The sequence below is a fragment of the Plecotus auritus genome, assembly GCF_963455305.1.
Source record: "Plecotus auritus genome assembly, chromosome: 8".
NCBI classification, from domain to species: domain Eukaryota; kingdom Metazoa; phylum Chordata; class Mammalia; order Chiroptera; family Vespertilionidae; genus Plecotus; species Plecotus auritus.
This window is the reverse complement of record NC_137782.1, coordinates 164,083,995-164,103,098: the sequence shown is the minus strand read 5'-3', so window position 1 is coordinate 164,103,098 and position 19,104 is coordinate 164,083,995. Positions and strand designations below refer to the sequence as shown.

General features: G+C 41.2%; 2 protein-coding genes and 1 pseudogene across 6 annotated transcripts in view; 2 read left to right on the top strand and 1 right to left on the bottom strand.

Annotated features, from left to right (window-relative positions):
* HADHA (hydroxyacyl-CoA dehydrogenase trifunctional multienzyme complex subunit alpha) overlaps positions 1-4,380 on the bottom strand; it is a 32,136-nt gene extending 27,756 nt beyond the window's left edge. The window contains exon 1 of the mRNA XM_080684290.1: positions 4,044-4,380. Within this exon, the coding sequence (XP_080540416.1) occupies positions 4,044-4,113 (70 nt within the window). The 5' untranslated portion in view covers positions 4,114-4,380. The remainder of the gene's footprint in view (positions 1-4,043) is intronic.
* Positions 3,750-19,104, top strand: part of HADHB (hydroxyacyl-CoA dehydrogenase trifunctional multienzyme complex subunit beta) — a 34,510-nt gene continuing 19,155 nt past the window's right edge. Inside the window, exons 1-5 of one of the 4 annotated variants that reach the window (XM_080684291.1) lie at positions 3,750-4,521; positions 10,232-10,303; positions 10,413-10,457; positions 16,102-16,201; positions 17,878-17,922. In XM_080684291.1, coding sequence (XP_080540417.1) covers positions 10,240-10,303; positions 10,413-10,457; positions 16,102-16,201; positions 17,878-17,922 — 254 coding nt within the window. In that variant the 5' untranslated portion in view covers positions 3,750-4,521; positions 10,232-10,239. Of the gene's footprint in view, positions 5,035-5,336; positions 5,645-10,231; positions 10,304-10,412; positions 10,458-16,101; positions 16,202-17,877; positions 17,923-19,104 lie in introns of those variants that run through there. The other 3 variants (XM_080684292.1, XM_080684294.1, XM_080684293.1) reach the window with 3 other exon arrangements.
* LOC308256212 (tetratricopeptide repeat protein 4-like) lies at positions 13,631-14,904 on the top strand (annotated as a pseudogene). The gene is made up of 2 exons: positions 13,631-14,614; positions 14,770-14,904. The product of its transcript is annotated as a tetratricopeptide repeat protein 4-like (transcript).

Sequence of the window (19,104 nt, the reverse complement as noted above, 5' to 3'; positions counted from 1 at the left end):
AAATATGTAAATAAAACAGGTTGTGCTCATTAGCTTATAGATGAACACATTTTAAACTCTTACCCACTAATCTACCTTTGCTGCACACACACCTATGAGCATATACATAAAACCTCCTCTAAATCAACCCAGACAAAAAGCAAAGAGAAAAATCAGTACATGTTAAAAAAAACAAACAAACCTGGAAAAGAATTCCAAACCACAGTTAACTAAATCAACTTGGAGTACAAGGCAGCTTTGCTTTTGGAATGTAGCCTTACCTACTACCTAATCAGCAGAGCTTATGTCAGAGCCACTGGGTGAACTTTAGCCTATATTTACTAAGCCAGCAAAAGAGAGAGAAACCTTTGTCCTACTTTTTAACCATTTTAATAATGTCACACAAAAAAGATACCTACAAGATCTGAAACTATAGCAGTGGAGAAAGTTGGATTATGCTAACACAAATTTCAAATATGAAAATGTTACACTGGTTGTAACAACAGGTTTTCTCAATATTCAAGGGGATAGGGTCAAGAAAGGGATAGAAAAAAAAAAAAAGGGATAGAACTAAGGAAGTGAGAGTCAAATTTAAATATACACTATCTTCTAAAGCAGTGGTTCTCAACCTTTCTAATGCCGTGACCCTTTAATACAGTTCCTCATGTTGTGGTGACCCCAACCATAAAATTATTTTCGTTGCTACTTCATAACTGTAATTTTGCTACTGTTAATGAATCGTAATGTAAATATCTGTGTTTTCCGATGGTCTTAGGCGACCCTGCTAGCAGTTCTCAACCTGTGGGTCTCAACATGAGTAACTGTATTAAAGGGTCGCGCCATTAGAAAGGTTGAGAACCACTGTTCTAAAGTATTTGCCTCTAATCCATTTCCTATGAAATTATTTGACCATTTATGTAATTAGGAATTTAGATTTAGGGTAGGTGTGGAAATTAAACAAGATACTCTGGTCCAGATGTGATTTTTTCATTAGATAGTTATATTCAGAACTAGAGGCCTGGTGCATGAAAATTCGTGTTCTGGGGGGGGGGGTGTCACTCAGCCCGGCCTGTGCCCTCTTACAGTCTGGGAGCCCTCAGGGGATGTCCCACTGATGCTCCCTGCGGAGAGCAGGCCTAAGCTGCAGTCTGGCCTCCCTCTGCGGGAGGTGACTGGCAGGCTGATTAGGGGATGGCGCTGGCCAGTGAGCGGCCAGCCCTGCCCCCCATCGGGCCACTACCACCCGTGGCCTCCCTCTGCAAGCAGCTGGCCCTGCCCCCCAATCACCCCTCCACAGTCGCTGTTCACCACCCCCTCCCCCCGCCAATCGCTGTCCCCTCCCTCTGCCCACTGGCACCTGCCTTGGCTGGCCTGGTGTCGCCCACTCATCGGCCCCACCCCCCGCTGACCAGTCGTTCCACTGTTTGGTCGATTTGCTATTAGGCTTTTATTATATAGGATTATAGCACTTGTAGAGAGGGAATGGGTTTAAAACTCCAAGAATTAGTGCAGCCGGGGTGGCTCAGTGATGGAGCATTGGCCTATGAACCAGGAGGTCACAGGTTCAATTCCTGGTCGGGACACATGCCCAGGTTGCAGGCTTGATCCCCAGTAGGGGGCATGCAGGACAGCCAATTAATGATTCTCTCTCATTGTTGGTGTTTTTATCTCTCCTTCCCTTTCTCTCTGAAATCAATAAAAAAAATATATTTTTAAAAAATAAATAAAACTTCAAGAATTATAAATCAGTTTCAAGAGATTTTAATCACCTACCAGTAAATGTCATGATCTCATTACAACTTGCACAGACTTGTAGGATGAAGGACTCAATAGAGTCTAAATGGCAATCCGTTGTGTAGGTAAATTTAAATTCACTTTCTAGACAGTTTTTCCAAAGTTTATAAATTGCTGTTAAAAGGGGAATTATCTATAACTAGAGGCCCGGTGCACAAAATTTGTGCATGGGTAGGGTCCCTAGGCCTGGCCAGCGATCAGGGCTGATCTGTGGGGCGACCAGAGGGATGATCGGGGGGGTCCCTGCTGGCACCCGCCTTGGCTGGCCTGGCACCGCCTGCTCGCTGGACCCGTCCCCCCCCACCAGTTGCTTCCCTCTGTGGGGTGACCAGCAGGGCAATCGGGGGAGGGGGAGAGGGGCCTCCTGCTGGCACTCGCCTCGGCTGGCTTGGGGCTTGCGGGCAGCTCCTGTGTTGAGCGTCTGCCCCTGGTGGTCAGTGCATGTCATAGCGACCGGTCGTTCCACCAGTCGATCCACTGTTCAGTCGATTTGCATATTAGGCTTTTATTATATAGGATGAGCCATAGTTTCTTACTGGTGAAAACATGTAAATATTTATATGTGTATATATTTCTATATTAAAATATAAAAAACTAAGCTTGTAACTTTCAGTTGCACATGTAAAGTGTAAAAATTATTTTAAAAATTCTCAGATATATAGAATCCTAGTTTCTCAGGGCCGAAGTTAGTTAATAGCTAACATTTACTGAGTACTTCATAAAAAACTGCTTTACATCTAGAATAACTCCTTTAAAACTCACAAGGTGAGATTATTCTCTGTTTTACAGATAGAAACTGCCCAAGGTCATCAGAGCGTAAAAGGCAGAGCCAGATTGAAATCCAAACTCCTGTGTCATACTTTCTCCTTTCAAAGTAAATCCATAGTCTCAATCATTCATTTTACAGTTGAAGAAAATAAAACCCATTACATTAAGGTATTTGGCCAGTCACACAGCTAGTGACTAGAAAACACACGACTTGATTATCAGCTCAGTGTTATACCCACTGCTAATCCATAAGAAGTACCTTAAAACCAAAGCAAGTGCAGGTTAAAATATACACATTCAATTTTTCTAAAGTGTTAAGCCATAAATGTGGAAAACAGGAAACAAAACTGTAAGGTAACATGGCCAAATGCTAACAGTAGCTATGTGAATAGTAAGAGAATGGGTGGTTCTTTTTTCTGAATCCCTTTCCCCAATCTTTATATTTCAATTTTGTTATTGTGACTGGTGTGCACCCACACAGGCTTGTGCACACACATGCACACGCACGCGCACACACACACCCTCACACACACAGAGCTGTCCTGTGCAGACTAAAAATGGTGGTTGAAATAAGGAAATAGAAAAAAAAAAAAGTTCAATCATTCAAAATTAATCCCTTAAAGTAAAGGGAAACTCCTGCTACCTGTCTAAAATCAGCATTCTACCCCTGTGATTAGGGAGGAAGGCACATTACAAATTAAATCTCTAGTTAAATCATCAGCATTCAGTATAACAATGAAAAAAGTTACAACATTTCAGCTTACAGATCTGATATGAAAGGAAAATGCTTGAATTTCCACAATTACCCACTTTCACTCTTTTCATTACCAGTATGAAGAGAAAAAGATAAAGCTAATGAAAGCTTAACGGGGTATCACATTTTATTCCATAAGATACACGTGTTGGCGTATTTTTAAAATGTTTCTTATAGCAAGTTGCAGAACCTCCCCTTGAAATTCAACACACTGGGATTATTGAACTGCAACAGTGGAGCTCCCTATTAAAAAGTGGTTAAAAAAAAAAAAAAAAAGGCTGGTTAATTCCATCCAAGAAGCTTTTAAGATAGCTCTTGGTATGGGCGAGTTGTCGTGGAGGCATAAAGGTGTGACCTACTGGAGTGTCCCAGTCCTGGAACTCCCGGTCTAGCAGGGACAGGTTCAAGGCCATCGTTAAGGAAGATAAGAGGGGCGTGAGCCCAGCGGTGCGACGGGGAGACGTGCGGCAAGTGCCAGACCGGTGCACAGGACTCAGAAACGTTAGAGGTTACGAAGCCTGAAATCCATACACGACTCGGGGTCATGAGAGAGGAAGTGACAGTCCTTTCTCAAGGACACAGAAGACCGGGTCGCAGGGCAGCATCTCCCCTGCCCCCCCCTAATGCAGGGCTGGGGCTCCGGGCGGGGTCAGGGAGGGGGCAGCGAGTGGGAGACGCGGGTCCGAGGCCGCCCTAATCTCCGCAGGCGTTATACCCGGGGGTCCGGGCATCCTCAGCCAGGCCTCACCTGAGCAGTGGAGCGTCCTGGAGGCATTTGTGAAGCGTCTGAGGCAACCGATTGCGCGGGAGGCCACCATCTTGAGCAGAAGAGGACGAAAGTGGAAAGAGCTTCAAGTGCTGGGGGGCCAGGCCGAAGACTTTTCTTTCCCGTAGCCCGGCCCCGGGCAGGCGCCCGACGCATTGCCTGACTAAAATCCCGACGCTAAGTTGCCTCGGGCCGCTTAACCCTGCCCTTCGCTCCCGGATAATGGGACGAAAAGGACCCTTTCCTTGCTGGAAGGAAGGCGGCCCATCGGAAGAGGGTACAGTGACGGGTTTTCCAGTCAGGCGGCCAGCGGGCAGCCGCGAGACCAGCGAAGCCCTCGGAACCGCCGGCTGACGTGAGGGGTCCTTTCCAGGCTGGACCCGCCCCTCGGCCCCTCCGAATTCTGTCATTAGGGTGCGAACCTTGCCAACTGCGGGAGCCTTAGCGGACGCGAACGCAGGTGAGACGGAGGGCGCGCTGGGCTCTTCGCCCGGCCTTTTCCCCCTCGGCGAAATCCGCACTTCTTTCCCACCCGCGGCGCCAGTGCCTGCGGCTGCCCCCCTCCCTGGGGGAGTGGAGCTCAGCCAGCGGAAGGAAGCTCCCGGACGAGGTCCCTATACTAAAGCAATTAGTGCAGTAACTTGGACTGGTTAATTTATCACCGCGCGTGAACGAACTGTTCGGGGGTGGGGTGTGTGTGTGTGTGTGTGTGTGTGTGTGTGTGTGTGCTTAAAGCGCTGGGCTATGTTGCAGTATTTGTTACGGTTTCACCTACTTTGCCGGTAGCCACAACGGGCCCACGGTATACCCCGAATCCTGCTACCATGGGTGAGACTCGGTCCTTTGAACTTTGGGACTCGAGTGTGGAAGGAGACATTCCTCCATCCTGTTCGGAAATCCAGTGTTTCAGAGGATTTTCTAACCCAGAAGGGACCTGGCCATTTATCTGGTCATTCATCCCTTCATTTTATCGGTGAGAAAACAAGCCCATGAATCACATCCTGAGTAATTTTGCTCACGGCCGCAGGTGGTAGAATCAGGACTAGAGCTTTCATGTTTTACTAACTTCTAGTCAAGAGCTCAGCATTGGATAATAGCGGTTTTTGTTCTGGAAAGATGGGCTTAAGTCCTCAAAGTAGTTGATGGGTTCTCAAAGCAAGTAACATTGAGGGCCCTCTAGGCGCTTTCACGCCATCTCATTTAATCCTCACAATCCCCAAATTGTTATTTGCATTTTCTAGATAAAAGTTTGAGTTTATGTAAATTTTCTGGTAGGCGGCAGAGCCAGGATTAAGACGTAAGTCGGAGGCTCACGGAGGAAGCAAGAAGGAGCAGGGGAAAAGGGCAAGGAAGTTGAGACTGAAATGAGCGTGGAAAGAAAGAAGAGAGGTTTTTGTTTAAAGCTCGGGTCAAACTGCCCTCCATCACTCTGAGCCCTTTAAGCAGCAACTGGATGACCAGTGATCGTTTAATTTTCAGAAAGGATTCTTGGTGACCTCCAAAGGCCCTCCAACTCAGAAGATTTCTGTAGCACCTATTGCTTACATCAGGGCTGGCAAACTTTTTCTGTAAAGGGCCAAATAGTGAGTAGCTTTGCAAACCCACGGTGCTCTCTTGTCATATGTATATATTTTTGTTTTGTTCTGCATCTCTTTAAAAATGTAACAACTATTATTAGCTAGAGACCCATGGATTGTAGTTTGGCTCTTGACTTTTTTGTTCCCTGTATTTGCAACAAAATAGTAAGGCAGAAATGTTATGTTTCTCACTATGGTGTACTTAGAGGGAAACTACACCACCCACTGATTTTAGTAGCAAATACATGGATGCCCCTTACTATGTGTCAGGTACTGTTCTAAGTGCTTTATATGCATTAATTTAGTTATTCCTCAACAATCCTCTGAGGTAAGTACTGGAATTACCTACATCTTACAGATTCATTTTACAGATTTTTGTTTTGTTTTGTTTTGTTACTCCTCACCTGAGGATATTTTCCCATTAATTTCTAGAAAGAGGGGAGAGACAGAGAAGAGAAACATGGATTGGTTGCCTCCTGCACAGGCTCCGCTGAGCCACACTGGCTAGGGCTCTGTATCTTAATTCTAAAGCAGAGGAAAGGTTAAGTAACTTGCTTAAGGTCAGGGCATCACAGTGTGTGTTTATTATTATTATTATTATTATTATAATTATAAAATATACTTTTATTGATTTGAGAGAGAGAGAAAGGGAGAGGGAGAGGGAAACATCCATCAGCTGACTCCTGCGCTCCTGGGGATCAAGCCCCAAACCAGGGCATGTGCCTTGTCTGGGAATTGAACTGGTGACCTTTTGGTGCGTGGAAGGACGCTCAACCAATGGAGCCCCACAGGCCAGGAACATTGTGTCTCAATGATATTGTAATCATGAGCTGTTGGAGCCAATTTATCTTGTTTTCATTACTTGCCAGGCTCCTTCTTTCCCTGGTTCCCAGGTCCCTGCAACTTCATGCATCTTCCCATAGTTCCACATTCAGCAGAACCTACTTTATCCTCAGGTCAGAATGTTTATTTCCTAAACCTTAGAGCAAGTGACAGTAAGAGTCAGTCTTCCCATAGAGTAGTTTGCTTAGTCCCTTTCTTTTAAAATATCTCCTTATTTATTATTGATGGAATATATATTCTATATAATTTTTTTCAGAAACTACAGAAAAGTCTAAAGAAAAATACACTTATAATTCCACCACTCAGAGATAACAGTAACATTTTGATATGTATTTTTTGAACATTTTTATGCATTTCTATATTTTTACATATCTAGATAAATATTAATATACATAGATTTTAAATAAAAATTATACTGTACATAAAAATAAAATTCTCATTATAAAAAACTTAAAGAAGGCAGAAGAATATAAAAATGAAAGCCCCGCTTGCTTTATCCCCTCCATGTACAGACTCAGCTTTTTAAAAAAAAAATACATTTTTATTGATTTCAGAGACAGGTAGAAACATCAATGATGAGAGAGAATCATTGATCTGCTGCCTCCTACACGCCCCACACTGGGGGATCGAGCCCACAAACTGCTAACTGGATATGTGCCCTGACTGCAAACCGAACCGTGATCTGGTTCATAGGTTGATGCTCAACCACTGAGCCACGCCTGTCGGGCTAGACTCAGCTTTATGGGCTTTCTTCTCTCTCTGTGTGTGTCATATCGAGTCTTACTGTACATACTGCTTTGCAGCTTGCTTTTTCATTTAATATATATTGTGGCTATCTTTCCATGTCAGTACATACATGTATATCATTATGTTTCAATTTTCTTTCCAAACTGCTGCTGCACAGTATTTCATATTATGTTTATACTATAATTTTCTAAATTTTATTTTTAAAAATAAATAATTTATAATATAATTTATATAATTTTTAAAATTATGTTACAGTTTACATTCAATATTATTTTGTATTAGTTTCAGTACTATAATTTATTTAACCATTTCCTACTGATGTGCATTTAGATTAGTTTCAGTTTTCCACAAATGTAAACAATGTTACAATGAGTATCTTAAGTATTTCTATTGTTAGAGATCCATGTATGCTACACATATATCTTGAATATTTCTATAATTTAAAGACCATAAGAGGAATTATTGGGCTCAGAAAATCACAATTTAAATTTTGATAGACAACTAAAAATTGCCTTCCAAAAAGGCCTTAGCAGTTTACACTTCTATCAGCTGAATTTAGAAGTGCCTAAACAAATCCATTCTTATTAGAATTGTATATTAACCATATTTAAAATTTTTGCTAATCTGATAAACTCAAAATGATGCCTTGTTTTAATTTTTTTATTGTTAGTGAGGTTGGACATTTAAAATTTTGTTCATTTGACTTTATTTCTTCTGTGAGTTGCTCATTTTCCTTTTGGTCATATATCAGGAAGGAGTTTTCACATGTAAATAAGAGTAAATTCTATTCAAACTGACTTATTAAAGGGAATTTATTGACACAGTGGGAGGATGAGTTTTAGATATGACTCAGTCAGCGCTCTAGTTTCTTTTTCTGAGATTCTTGGTTCTGTCTTCTTTTGTGGTCACTTCTATCCTTAGGATAGCTTTTTTTCATGTTTTCTTACTGCTATAGCTGGATGCCTCAGAAGGAAAGATTTGTGTTCCAGAATTCCAGGCGGAAGATTTGAATGTCAGGTTAACTATTCCCAAATCAATACCAGTGATCAAAGCAATACATGCAGGGTTGTTTTAACTTATTTTTAAAATTTTTATTGATTTCAGAGAGCAAGGGACAAGAGAGATACAGAACATGCAGGATTGTTTGACATTCATTACCTGAACCAGTGACCTTGGCAAAGATAATTAAGTTATTCTGATTGGTTTAAACCCTGGAGTTGGGCTGGATTCAATCCCATGTAAACCACATATGGCAACTATACTAGTATAATGGGGTGAAGTGGATATTGGGGTGAAAAATCAGAGATTTCATTATAGAGTGTTTTTCCTATAACTTAAAAAATTCGTTATGAATATGAGTATGAACCCTTTTTGTGTTTTACATGTTACAAATATTTTCTCTGAATCTGTTGTTCTACTTTTAACTTTTAGTGTCTTTTGCTGTGTAGATATTGTAAATGTGTATCTAATCAGATCCAGTAGTTAGTCTTCTCTATGATGGTCTCTGGGTTTTATGCTATATGTTGGAAGCCTTTCCCCATCTAAAATTATAAAGAATATTCTCTAATAGCTTTGAGTACTTTTGTAGTTTAAAATAGATAGATATTTAGATTAGTCCATCTGGAATTTATTTGTACTTAAGGTGTGATTTATGGACCTAAATTTTTTCCCAAATGGTTAACCATTTCTCCAACAAATCTATTGAATAATTCATCTCCCACTTATTGAAATGTTATCCCTATTATAAACTAAATTCTCATGCACATGAGTATGCTTCCAAACTTGCTACAGCCCATTCTGTTGACTAGTTTTATTTATCCCTGTGCCAGAATTGCACTGCTGAATTACTGGTGTTTTATAGAAAGTTTTGATATCTATTAGTGTAAAGTCCCCCTTTTTCTTTATCAACATGTTCTTGACTATTTTTATGAATTTTATTTCATGATGAACTTTATTTAAGGAAATTTGTGTATCGGACTCATGTGGCATCATATGTAGCTCCTGGAAACAGTGGTGCCAATTCGTATCTCCCTGGCCAGAGTCCCTTGAATATCCATCCCTAGGCTGATGAGCCTACAGCTTGGATCCCTTCATCTCTTTGCAATCCAACATATTTGGAAAAATATATATTCATTTTTGAAGCCATAGAGTATCCTCTTTTTAGTCTAACCAAGGGAATTTAAACATGGCTTTTATGTTATCTATTATATTTGGGGTAATTATGGTGTACAATTTACCCCATAATTTAGCAGCTTAAAACAATAAAAATGTATTACCTCATGGTTTCTGGTGGCAAGTTAACTGCATTGTTCTAATGTAGAGTTTCTCATGAGGTTGTAGTCAGCCAAGGCTGTTGTCATCTGAAAGCTTGCCTGTGCTAGAGGATCCACTTCCAAGCGCACTCACATGGCTGTTGGCAGGAGGCAGCAGTTCCTCACCACATGAGCCTCTTCATAGGGCTGGTGCAGGGGGAGACAAGCCAGCTGGCTTCCCCCAAGCCAATGATCTAAGAGAGTGACCGAGACTGAAGCTGCAGTATTTCCTATAGCCCAGTGGTCGGCAAACTCATTAGTCAACAGAGCGGCAAACCGCGGCTCGCGAGCCGCAGTTTGCTGACCACTGCAGCCTAATCTCAGAAGTAGCATACCATCCCTTCTGACATATTCTTTTGTTTACACAGACCAATTGTGGCACTGTGGGAGGTGACTGTACAAGGGTTGAATTATAAAATGCGGAGATTGTTTTATGGGGCATGCTATCTTAGAGGCTGGCTCCCACAGCCTTCATAGGTAAAACTTGCCAGTTTATTCTTTTCTTTTTCTAGGTTAAAACATGTTTCAAAATTGAGAAGTATACGATGGCAAGTCTTTCTTACACCTGATCCCCTAGTTACTCAGTTTCCTTCCTTCCAGCCATCCTTTATTTTAACATCTTATTTCTACTTCTAGGGATATTTTATACAGAAACAAATAACCCTGGATATATTTTTGTCCTTTTTTTCAGATTTCAAAATGACTTCCATCTTGACTTACACTTTTAAAAACCTTCCCAGTTCAACATGGGCCCTCAGATTTTGTAAGTTTAATTTGTTCTTTCTTTTTTAGCATTAGATTTGGATTTATCAGTATCTTACACAGAAATCGGATTGTATTGCTTTTTGTAAACACTGTATTTTGTCTTCTAGCTCTAAGACCCTTGAGCTGCTCCTCCCAGCTACGAGCTGCCCCAGGTATAGTAATTTGTAAAATAAACATTTCTAATTTAAATATTAGATTTGAGATTTGTGAATTCTTAATGAAAACCAAAATTAATTTCCTAGATTTCCCTCTTTTATGAGCAACATGACTAACACCATTGCCTTTCAGTTCAAATAATGTAAGGCCAATCAATAATGCTATTACATGGTGTAGGGTTGGGTTCAAGGATGTTGACAGGAGGCTGCTTTCTAGGGTTCGAACCTAATGGAGTCATGGAGATTCCATGAACCTTGCTGGTTGGTTTATTCACCTACTGGCTGTCCATCCTAGAGATGATTTGCTAACGCTCTTGAGACTGTTGTAGAGCTAAAAGCTAACATTTTAAATCTGCAATTAGTGACAGGCTTCTCTATTAGTGGATATCTTCTTGCCCCATATACAAGAGGAACCATTCTTGGAATAGGGGTAACTGGGAAACTAGTTAATAAAAGAAGATTGTTTGGTCAATATCAAATGAAGAAGTAAGAAAATTTGTTGATTATACATGGTCATTTAGCCCCTTGGTAAACCCAATGCTAAAAAACATCCTGACAAATTCATACTGATATTCTCCTTGCCAGGTTCTGTATCAACCTGTGACTTCTGATTTTGGTTTTAGTAATGGTATTTCTACTTGGATGATAGCTTAATAGAAAAAGCTCCTTACCAGAATTCAGGAGATCTCTACTCTCTTTCAGTTCTACCTCTTTCTGGCAGTGTGGCCTTGAACTGGTCACTTTACTTCCTTGTGCTTTAGTTTCATTGTCTAAAAAAACAATAATTTTACTTTTGTCAATCTGACCGAGTCTCGTTATTTTGGCTGATGTCTAACATTCCCCAGCATGTTTTCAAGTTAGTGACTGCTTATTCAATTCGTGAACAGAAAAACAGGACTAATGTTTCATTTAGTTTGAATGCAGTTGCTGAAGTCCATCATCAGCTTTTGAACAGACTGGTAAACTGTAAGCTACAGTTATGGGGCAGCAAAAAGCCTGCTTCTTCCTCATAGCATCCTTTCAGCTTCAACTAATTGGCATTTCTCTCTATGCTTTTTTTGCTTAGATTCCTAAGAGAAAGAACCTGACTGGCACAGTTTATCACTTATAGGTAGATGACATGGCTTACTGGCTGACTACTCTGTGGATGGGCCCATTACCCATCCTGAATCTAATCAACTTTGGCTATGGACTTAGGGACATGATGTGTATGGCTATCCCTGGCAGGGACTGTAAGCAGGACAGCACCCTTTAGAGAAGGCACTGGGTGAGCAGGCACTTCAAAATAGGTCTCTGCTTTGCTTCTGTGTTCTACACCGCAAATAGCTCATGAATATCCCATCTACACCTCACTTTGCTTCAAGCTTTAGTTTGCATCTCTAGCTACCTGTCAAAGGGACATATCCACTTGGCTGTCTCTCCATCACCTTAAAGGTAGCATGTTTAAACATAAAATCATCTTTCTTCCAAAACTAGTTCTTACTCTTTCTAGAATAGCTAGGTTTTCTCACTCTCTAAGATGTGCAATCCTGTTTTCTTTTCTTTCTATATCTGATTGGTCATTAAGGTAACTTCCTTTATAAAATCTCTTGTATTGACCCCTTCCTTTCCATTCACATTGGTATTGCTTTTATCCTGGCATTAGTACCTGTGCTTGAATTTCCTATAGTCTCCTCACTCATCTCCCTGTTGCCTTTATCTCCCTTACCAACACATCTCCATTAGAGCTGTCAGGAGAATCTTTATACCCCATTTTCTTGCGACTCTTAGTTTTGACTACTATTTCCTTCAATTTGGTTGTAGATATTTATCATAAATAGTTCTCTATGATATTAGTGGGTGTGTTAAGGTGATTGCTAACATTTTATTCCCAGCAATTTAGAAATTTTCTCTATCTCTGATAATGAAGAAATGATGATAGCAGGTAAATTTCAATATAACAACGAAAGAATGAGATAGCTTTAGATCAACACAAAAAGATTGTCAAGTTATAGTAAGTCAGAAAAATATACATAATACACAAGTGTGTACATGTATATGAATTAAAAGAACAAAAGTTTGAAAGAATATACACCAAGTTAATAGGATTTACTTCTGGGAAGGAAATAATTTGGTGGAGGAGGGCATAAAAAGGTTTTACTCTCCATATTTTAGTATGGTTCACTTTTGTTCTTTTTTTACCTCAAGCATATATTCATGTTTTATTTTTTAATTAAAAAATTAGAGGAAGGTTACTGTTTTGATGATAGAAAATAATTAGACAATTTGAGTCAAACAGAATCAGGAAGCATTTAGGTTTTTGCAGAGTGACAATAGTCATCAACCAAATGGCCTTTGTTTCTACATATAAAAGCAAGAATATTAAGATACTAGAGGCCCAGTGCATGAAATTCATGCACTTGGGGTGGTCCCTCAGCCCGGCCTGTGTCCTCCTTGCAGTCAGGAAGCCCTCAGTTGATATCTGCCTGCCGGCTTAGTGCTGCTGCGGAGGCAGGAGAGGCTCCCGCCACCGCTGCTGTGCTTGCCAGCCGTGAGCCCAGCTCAGGGCTTCTGGCTGAGCGGCACTCCTCCTGCATTGAGCATCTGCCCCCTGGTGGTCAGTGTGCGTCATAGCGACTGGTTGTTCCACCGTATGATCAATTTGCATATTAGCCTTTTATTAGATAGGATGTAAAGAGAAACAACATCACTTATTTTGACTTCCAATATTAAGGTCAGGCTTACGTGTCACATTGGTTGCTGTCAGTGTAATCTACACTGTAATAGATTGTCAAACACTTGATAAAAAGAAACAAGTTTATTAATGGCATAAATACCCTCACCATTAGGTATAATCTCTGTATTTACCTTAAATATTTGGATTTATATGATAAAAATTACTTTATTTACCTTAAATATATTGTAATGTTAGTTTCTTAGCCTTTACACACACACACACACACACACACACACACACACACACACGCACGTGTTTTAGTGAATTACATTGAATGATGTACTTCTTCTTAGAATGTCTATCTTTAAAAATGTAAAAAGTCACAGGCGCCTCCCAGAGGACTTAGGGGAGGGCGCTCGCACCGCTGGAAGCCGGGTGGGGACCACGGGGTGGTGGTGGTAGGGCCCCGGAGATGCCATGGAGTGGCCCGAGACGGGACGCCTCCTCTGAGGACGCCATGGACTCTTTCCTGGAGAAGTTCCAGAGCCAGCTTACCGTGGCCGCTTCCGTGAGGACCGGTGGGAAGAGGAATTTGAAAAGATCCCCCTGTTTATGAAGAAAGCACCGTCAAAAATTGATCCCAAGGAGAATCCTGACCTGGCTTGCCTCCAGTCAATTATTTTTGATGACGAGCGACCTCCAGAAGAACAGGCCAAGACCTCTAAAGATGAGGGCAATGAATACTTTAAAGAAAAAGACTGTGAAAAAGCTGTGATTTCATACACTGAAGGCTTAAAGAGAAAACGTGCAGACCCTGATTTGAACGTTGTTCTTTATACCAACTGGGCAGCAGCACAGTACTTTCTGGGCAATTTTCGTTCTGCTCTCGATGATGTGACGGCTGCCAGAAAGCTAAAACCCTGCCACCTCAAAGCAATAGTAAGAGGTGCCTTATGCCATCTGGAACTGAAAAACTTTGCTCAGGCTGTGAACTGGTGTGATGAGGGGCTGCAGATAGATGCCAAAGAGAAGAAGCTTCTGGAAATGAGGATTAAAGCAGACAGACTAAAGTGAACTGAACAGAGGGATATAAGGAAAGCAAAGCTGAAAGAGAAGGAGCAGAATCAGAATGAGGCTTTACGTCAGGCCATCAAGGCTAGGAACATCAGGCTAGTCTCTGAAGCTGCCAGTGAGGATGAAGATTCAGTACATTCCTGGATGGGCTCAGCTTTGAGAACCCCTAGGGCACCAGGCTGAGTGTAGATGACCAGGGCAGACTGAGCTGGCCTGTGCTCTTTCTGTACCCGGGGTATGCCCAGTCGGACTTCATCTCTGCTTTTCATAAGGACTCCAGGTTTATTGATCATCTAATCGTGATGTTTGGTGAAACACCCTCTTGGGACTTAGAGCAAAAATACTGCCCTGATAATTTAGAGGTCTACTTTGAAGATGAGGACAGGGCAGAACTGTACCGGGTGCCTCCTAAGAGCACCTTGCTGTAGGTGCTACAGCACCCCAGAGAGGAAGGGAGAGAGAGAGAAACATTGATGAGTCATTGATCAGCTGCCTCCTGCACGACCCCTACGGGGATTGGACGTGCAGCCCAGGCATGTGGCCTGACCAGGAATCGAACCATGACCTCCTGGTTCATAGGTTGATGCTCAACCACTGAGCCACGCTGCCCAGGTACTTTGTAAAAACCCTGACAACCAGCATTTTTGGTCTGTGGAATCCTCTCCTTTTTGTAGAAATTATCTCCGGGGGAGAAAGGTGCACCAGGTAAAGTGACTGAGCCAGGCTGCGGAGCCAGGCCACCTGGATCTCCTCCCAGACCCGCCTCTGCCTGGAATACAGCATACTTGAATCAGCTGGACATACTCTTAGAATCCAACACTTTTTTTTCTGTCACCCTGGAGACAGTCCTTCCACATTGTGGTTGGGGAAGAGCTGCTGACTTCCTTGAGCTGCAGCCGCTCTGATCAAAGTGCTGAGCCTCAGCTAGCCTTCATTCTCCTCTGTTGATACAAAACTCTCTGCCTTGGTCAAGGCATCCTTAAGGACTCTGAGCTGTGCTAACTACCAGCCTACCTCTTTGAAGGGACCATGTGTTGCAGTTACCACAGCAACTGACCCACGGAACTCACTGGACTGACTCAGGATCTAGTGACCTGGTTCTGAACCTTTGTGGAGTTAAAGGCTTTGGAGAAGCTACCCCTCAGACTGCATATATACAAACCATGCATGTAATTTTAAGGCACTAAAGCTGAGACTGACCTCTAGTTACTTCATGAGCATGGAGGGTTGCTCGGTGTAGATACTGAAGATACCTTGGTGTAAGAGGGGGCCAGGAAAACTGGGTCCTGTTTCTACATCTGTAAACACCTACAATCTGGCATTCTCCAGATCCCCTAAAAGGTTTGCCAGTTTTCCTGATCTTTGCATTATGGAGGACTATGATACACTTGGACAGTGGACTCTGCATTCTTCCTCAGTTTTTCACATTTTAGGATTTTGTGCCTTTTAAACTGGAAAAGCTTTTGGCATGTTGAGTTACTGTCATAAGTTGTACCTAGAGGGCTTTATATGTCCTTACCTGTAGCCATGGGACTTCTTGCAGTGTCCACCCCTTCCCCTGGCGAGGAGTGTACTTCCCTGAAGAGCCATGGTGTGGAAGGTTCATGTTCTTTTTCCTTTGCCATGAAAACATGTTTCCCAGATTAGGGCTGTTCCTTCAGCTGGGGTACCAGAAGGGTAAGACAGTGGAGCAGAGCTGCAGCAGCTGCCCTGCAGCCACGGATTGTAACATGAATGAGGAATAAATGCTTGTGGTAATGGTACTGAGATTTGGGGGTTTGTTACTACAGCAAAGCTAACTAATACATCATTAAACCAGCTGCTATCCTTAAAAAATAAAAAAATGAAAATGTAAAAAGTCATCTGACTTCATGTATGTTAACTAATAGTTCTTTGAACTTTGTTTTAAAGCTGTTCAGACTAATACGAAGAAAACCTTGGCAAAACCCAACGTGAGAAATATCGTGGTGGTGGATGGTGTTCGCATTCCATTTTTGCTGTCAGGCACTTCGTAAGTATGAAATGAATTTATGTCACCCCTACCCCGATCTTTATTGACACATAAAAACGGTATCAATTTAGGTTGTGATTTTTTAAAAAGTATACAATGAGATAATTTAATATACATTGTGAAATGATTACCACAATCAAGTTAATTAACACATCTATCAGTCCACACAGTTTATGTATTCCTTAAAAGTGGTCTTTGCCCAGCCAGTGTGGCTCTGTGATTGTCAACCTATGTCGACCAGGAGGTCATGGTTCAATTCCCAGTCAGGGCATATGCCCGGGTTGTTGGCTCAATCCCCAGTGTGGGGCATGCAGGAGGCAGCTGAACAGTGATTCTCTCCTCAATGTTTCTCTCTCTTTCCCTCTCCCTTCCTCTCTGAAGTCAATAAAAAAATATGTATTTTAAAAAGTGGTCTTTGTAAATGTAACCCAGTAGGTAATATTGTTGTTAGTGGACTACTTAATATAGGGATAACATTTTCAGAAATTAATACAGAATAAGTCAAGCCACTGGTAAAAAAATATGGCAAATTTGTTTTTCATCCTTTCTCATGAACAAGCCTAGTATGAAAACCTAGTGCGAGTCCAGATACCTTGCTTCTAGCAGAGATATCCTTTCCTGTCTGGAGATTAGCACATTGTTTCTGTGCCTCTTCAGAATTTGAGTACTGAGGATGTGGGACCATGGGCATTCTGAAGGGCCTTTAATCCACTGCTTTGGCCTCTTGGAAATTATCAGAATTGAAGTCGATGGACTGGTCCAAACCTCAGAATAGCACAACCCCAAGAATATAGAACCAGAATGGTACTAGACCAGCCCGGAAACTGGCAAAGACCACTTTAGGCAAGTAATCAAGTTAACATCAACATTAATAAGTCATATTGATAGTATGTACACCCTGATATGAAGCAATAAGAAGAGCACATTACCTCGGTGATATTCTTTCCCCAAATCCATAACCCTAATCTTCAAGTGTCAGGTCATGAAAGATAAGGAAAGATTGAGAAACTGTCATAGATTGGAGGAGACTAAGGAGGCATGAAAACAAAATGCACGGATTAGATTCTGGGACAGAACAGTAAAAAGGTGCTAGTGAGATCCAGATAAAGTTAGTAGCTTAGTGACTGTATCGTGCCCATGTTAATTTTTTAGTTTTGACAAGTGCTTCATGGTTATATATTTAGGATATTAGTGGAAGAGGAGTAAAGGGTATACAGGACCTCTTTCCTATTTCCATTTTTTTTTTTTTTTTTTTTTTTGTAAATCTCAAATTACTTCAAAATAAAAAGTTTCTTAAAATGTCCTAATATATCCTTCATGTCTCTTTAGGCATCAATCAATCAATAAATTCTATATTTTTAAAAAGGAGAACTCAAAAGATGGGATTTAAAGAATATTTAACATATGTTATGCTGAACAATAAGATATTGGGTAAAATTTTGTTAGATTCTTAGCCAGCTCAGTCTGCGTTAAGGCTTGCCAAATATTTAAGGATGACAAGTAGTAAAAATCACACTATTTCTTCATTAGAAGTGATGGACTGCCTAGGATAATAAAGTTAAATGCATCTGCAGCGGCATATGTTAGAAGATCTCTTTAGATATTTCAAATAAAATGAAAAACAAATTAGTAAAAGTCTAGGCTTTGGGTTTAAATTATTTATCGTCTTTCCCCAGATATAAAGACCTGATGCCACATGATTTGGCTAGAGCAGCACTTTCGTAAGTAAATGCAGTTTCATTAAAGCACCTTTCTCCAGTTTTCACACTTGAAATAGCATGTTTAAGAGAATTTCCTTATCTAGGATATATTGACTTTCATGTGGTCATAATAGAAAACACTTATTAGCTTTTACAAGATTCATTTATTCTTGATTTCAGCCATATGCGCTGCACAAATTCAAGCAGCTGATGGATGTAAGGCATTATCTCATTCATTGTCCATTGATGCTTTGCCTTTGTGTCTTCAGCCAGCCACCCTTCATTTGACCTTTCTGCCCATCTGTTCTGATTCTTTTCTTCCTGCCAGACTTTCAGATGAATGAAAGTGCCCAGTCCGTGTGGCTCAATGGTTGAGCATCAACCTATATACCAGGAATTCAGGGTTCAGTTCTTGATCAGGGCACATGCCCAGGTTACAGGCTTGATCCTCAGTGTAGGGCATGCAAGAGGCAGCTTATCAATGGTTCCCTCTCACTGATGTTTCTCTTTCCCTCTTCCTTCCCCTCTGAAATCAATAAAAGTATATTAAAAAAAATAAAAGAATGAATGAAAGCAACAGTTGCTTCTCTTTTCCTACTATTCCATTTATTCTCCTTAATCTCATAATAATCATTTCCATTCCCATTAATCTATAGTAATTATACTTTGGAAGCTTCTCTTAATACTAATGACTTTGTGATCGTGAAATGCACCAGTCTTTTCTGAGGCATCACTCTCTTTATATTCTACTAGTAGCCCTGTGCATGAATCCGTGCGCCAGTAGGTCGCAGCAGCCTTCCTGTAGCTCCCCCCACCCCCATAGCTTGCTGCCCTGCCCCCTCCTGTAGCTCTCCGCCTCCTGCTTGCTTGCTGCCCTGCCCCAAACTGGTCATTACGCCTCACGGCATAATGGATAATCAGCATATTCCTCTCATTATATAGGATAGCGTTTGACACTACCACTTGAAATTGTCTTTCTTTGACGTCTTAATGTTATGTCTTTGATTTCCTTTCCATCTCCTGACAGATTCTTCTCTATTTTTTTTTTTAAATCTAGAATTCTTCCTCTCTCTTTTTTAAAGTGTTTTGCAAATTTCAGTCCTTAGAGCTTTGCATGTCTTTGTGTACATGTTTTTTCTTAAATATTTCATCTCTTTAATCTTTATTCTTTTATGTAGAAGACTCACAAATCTCTAAATTTAA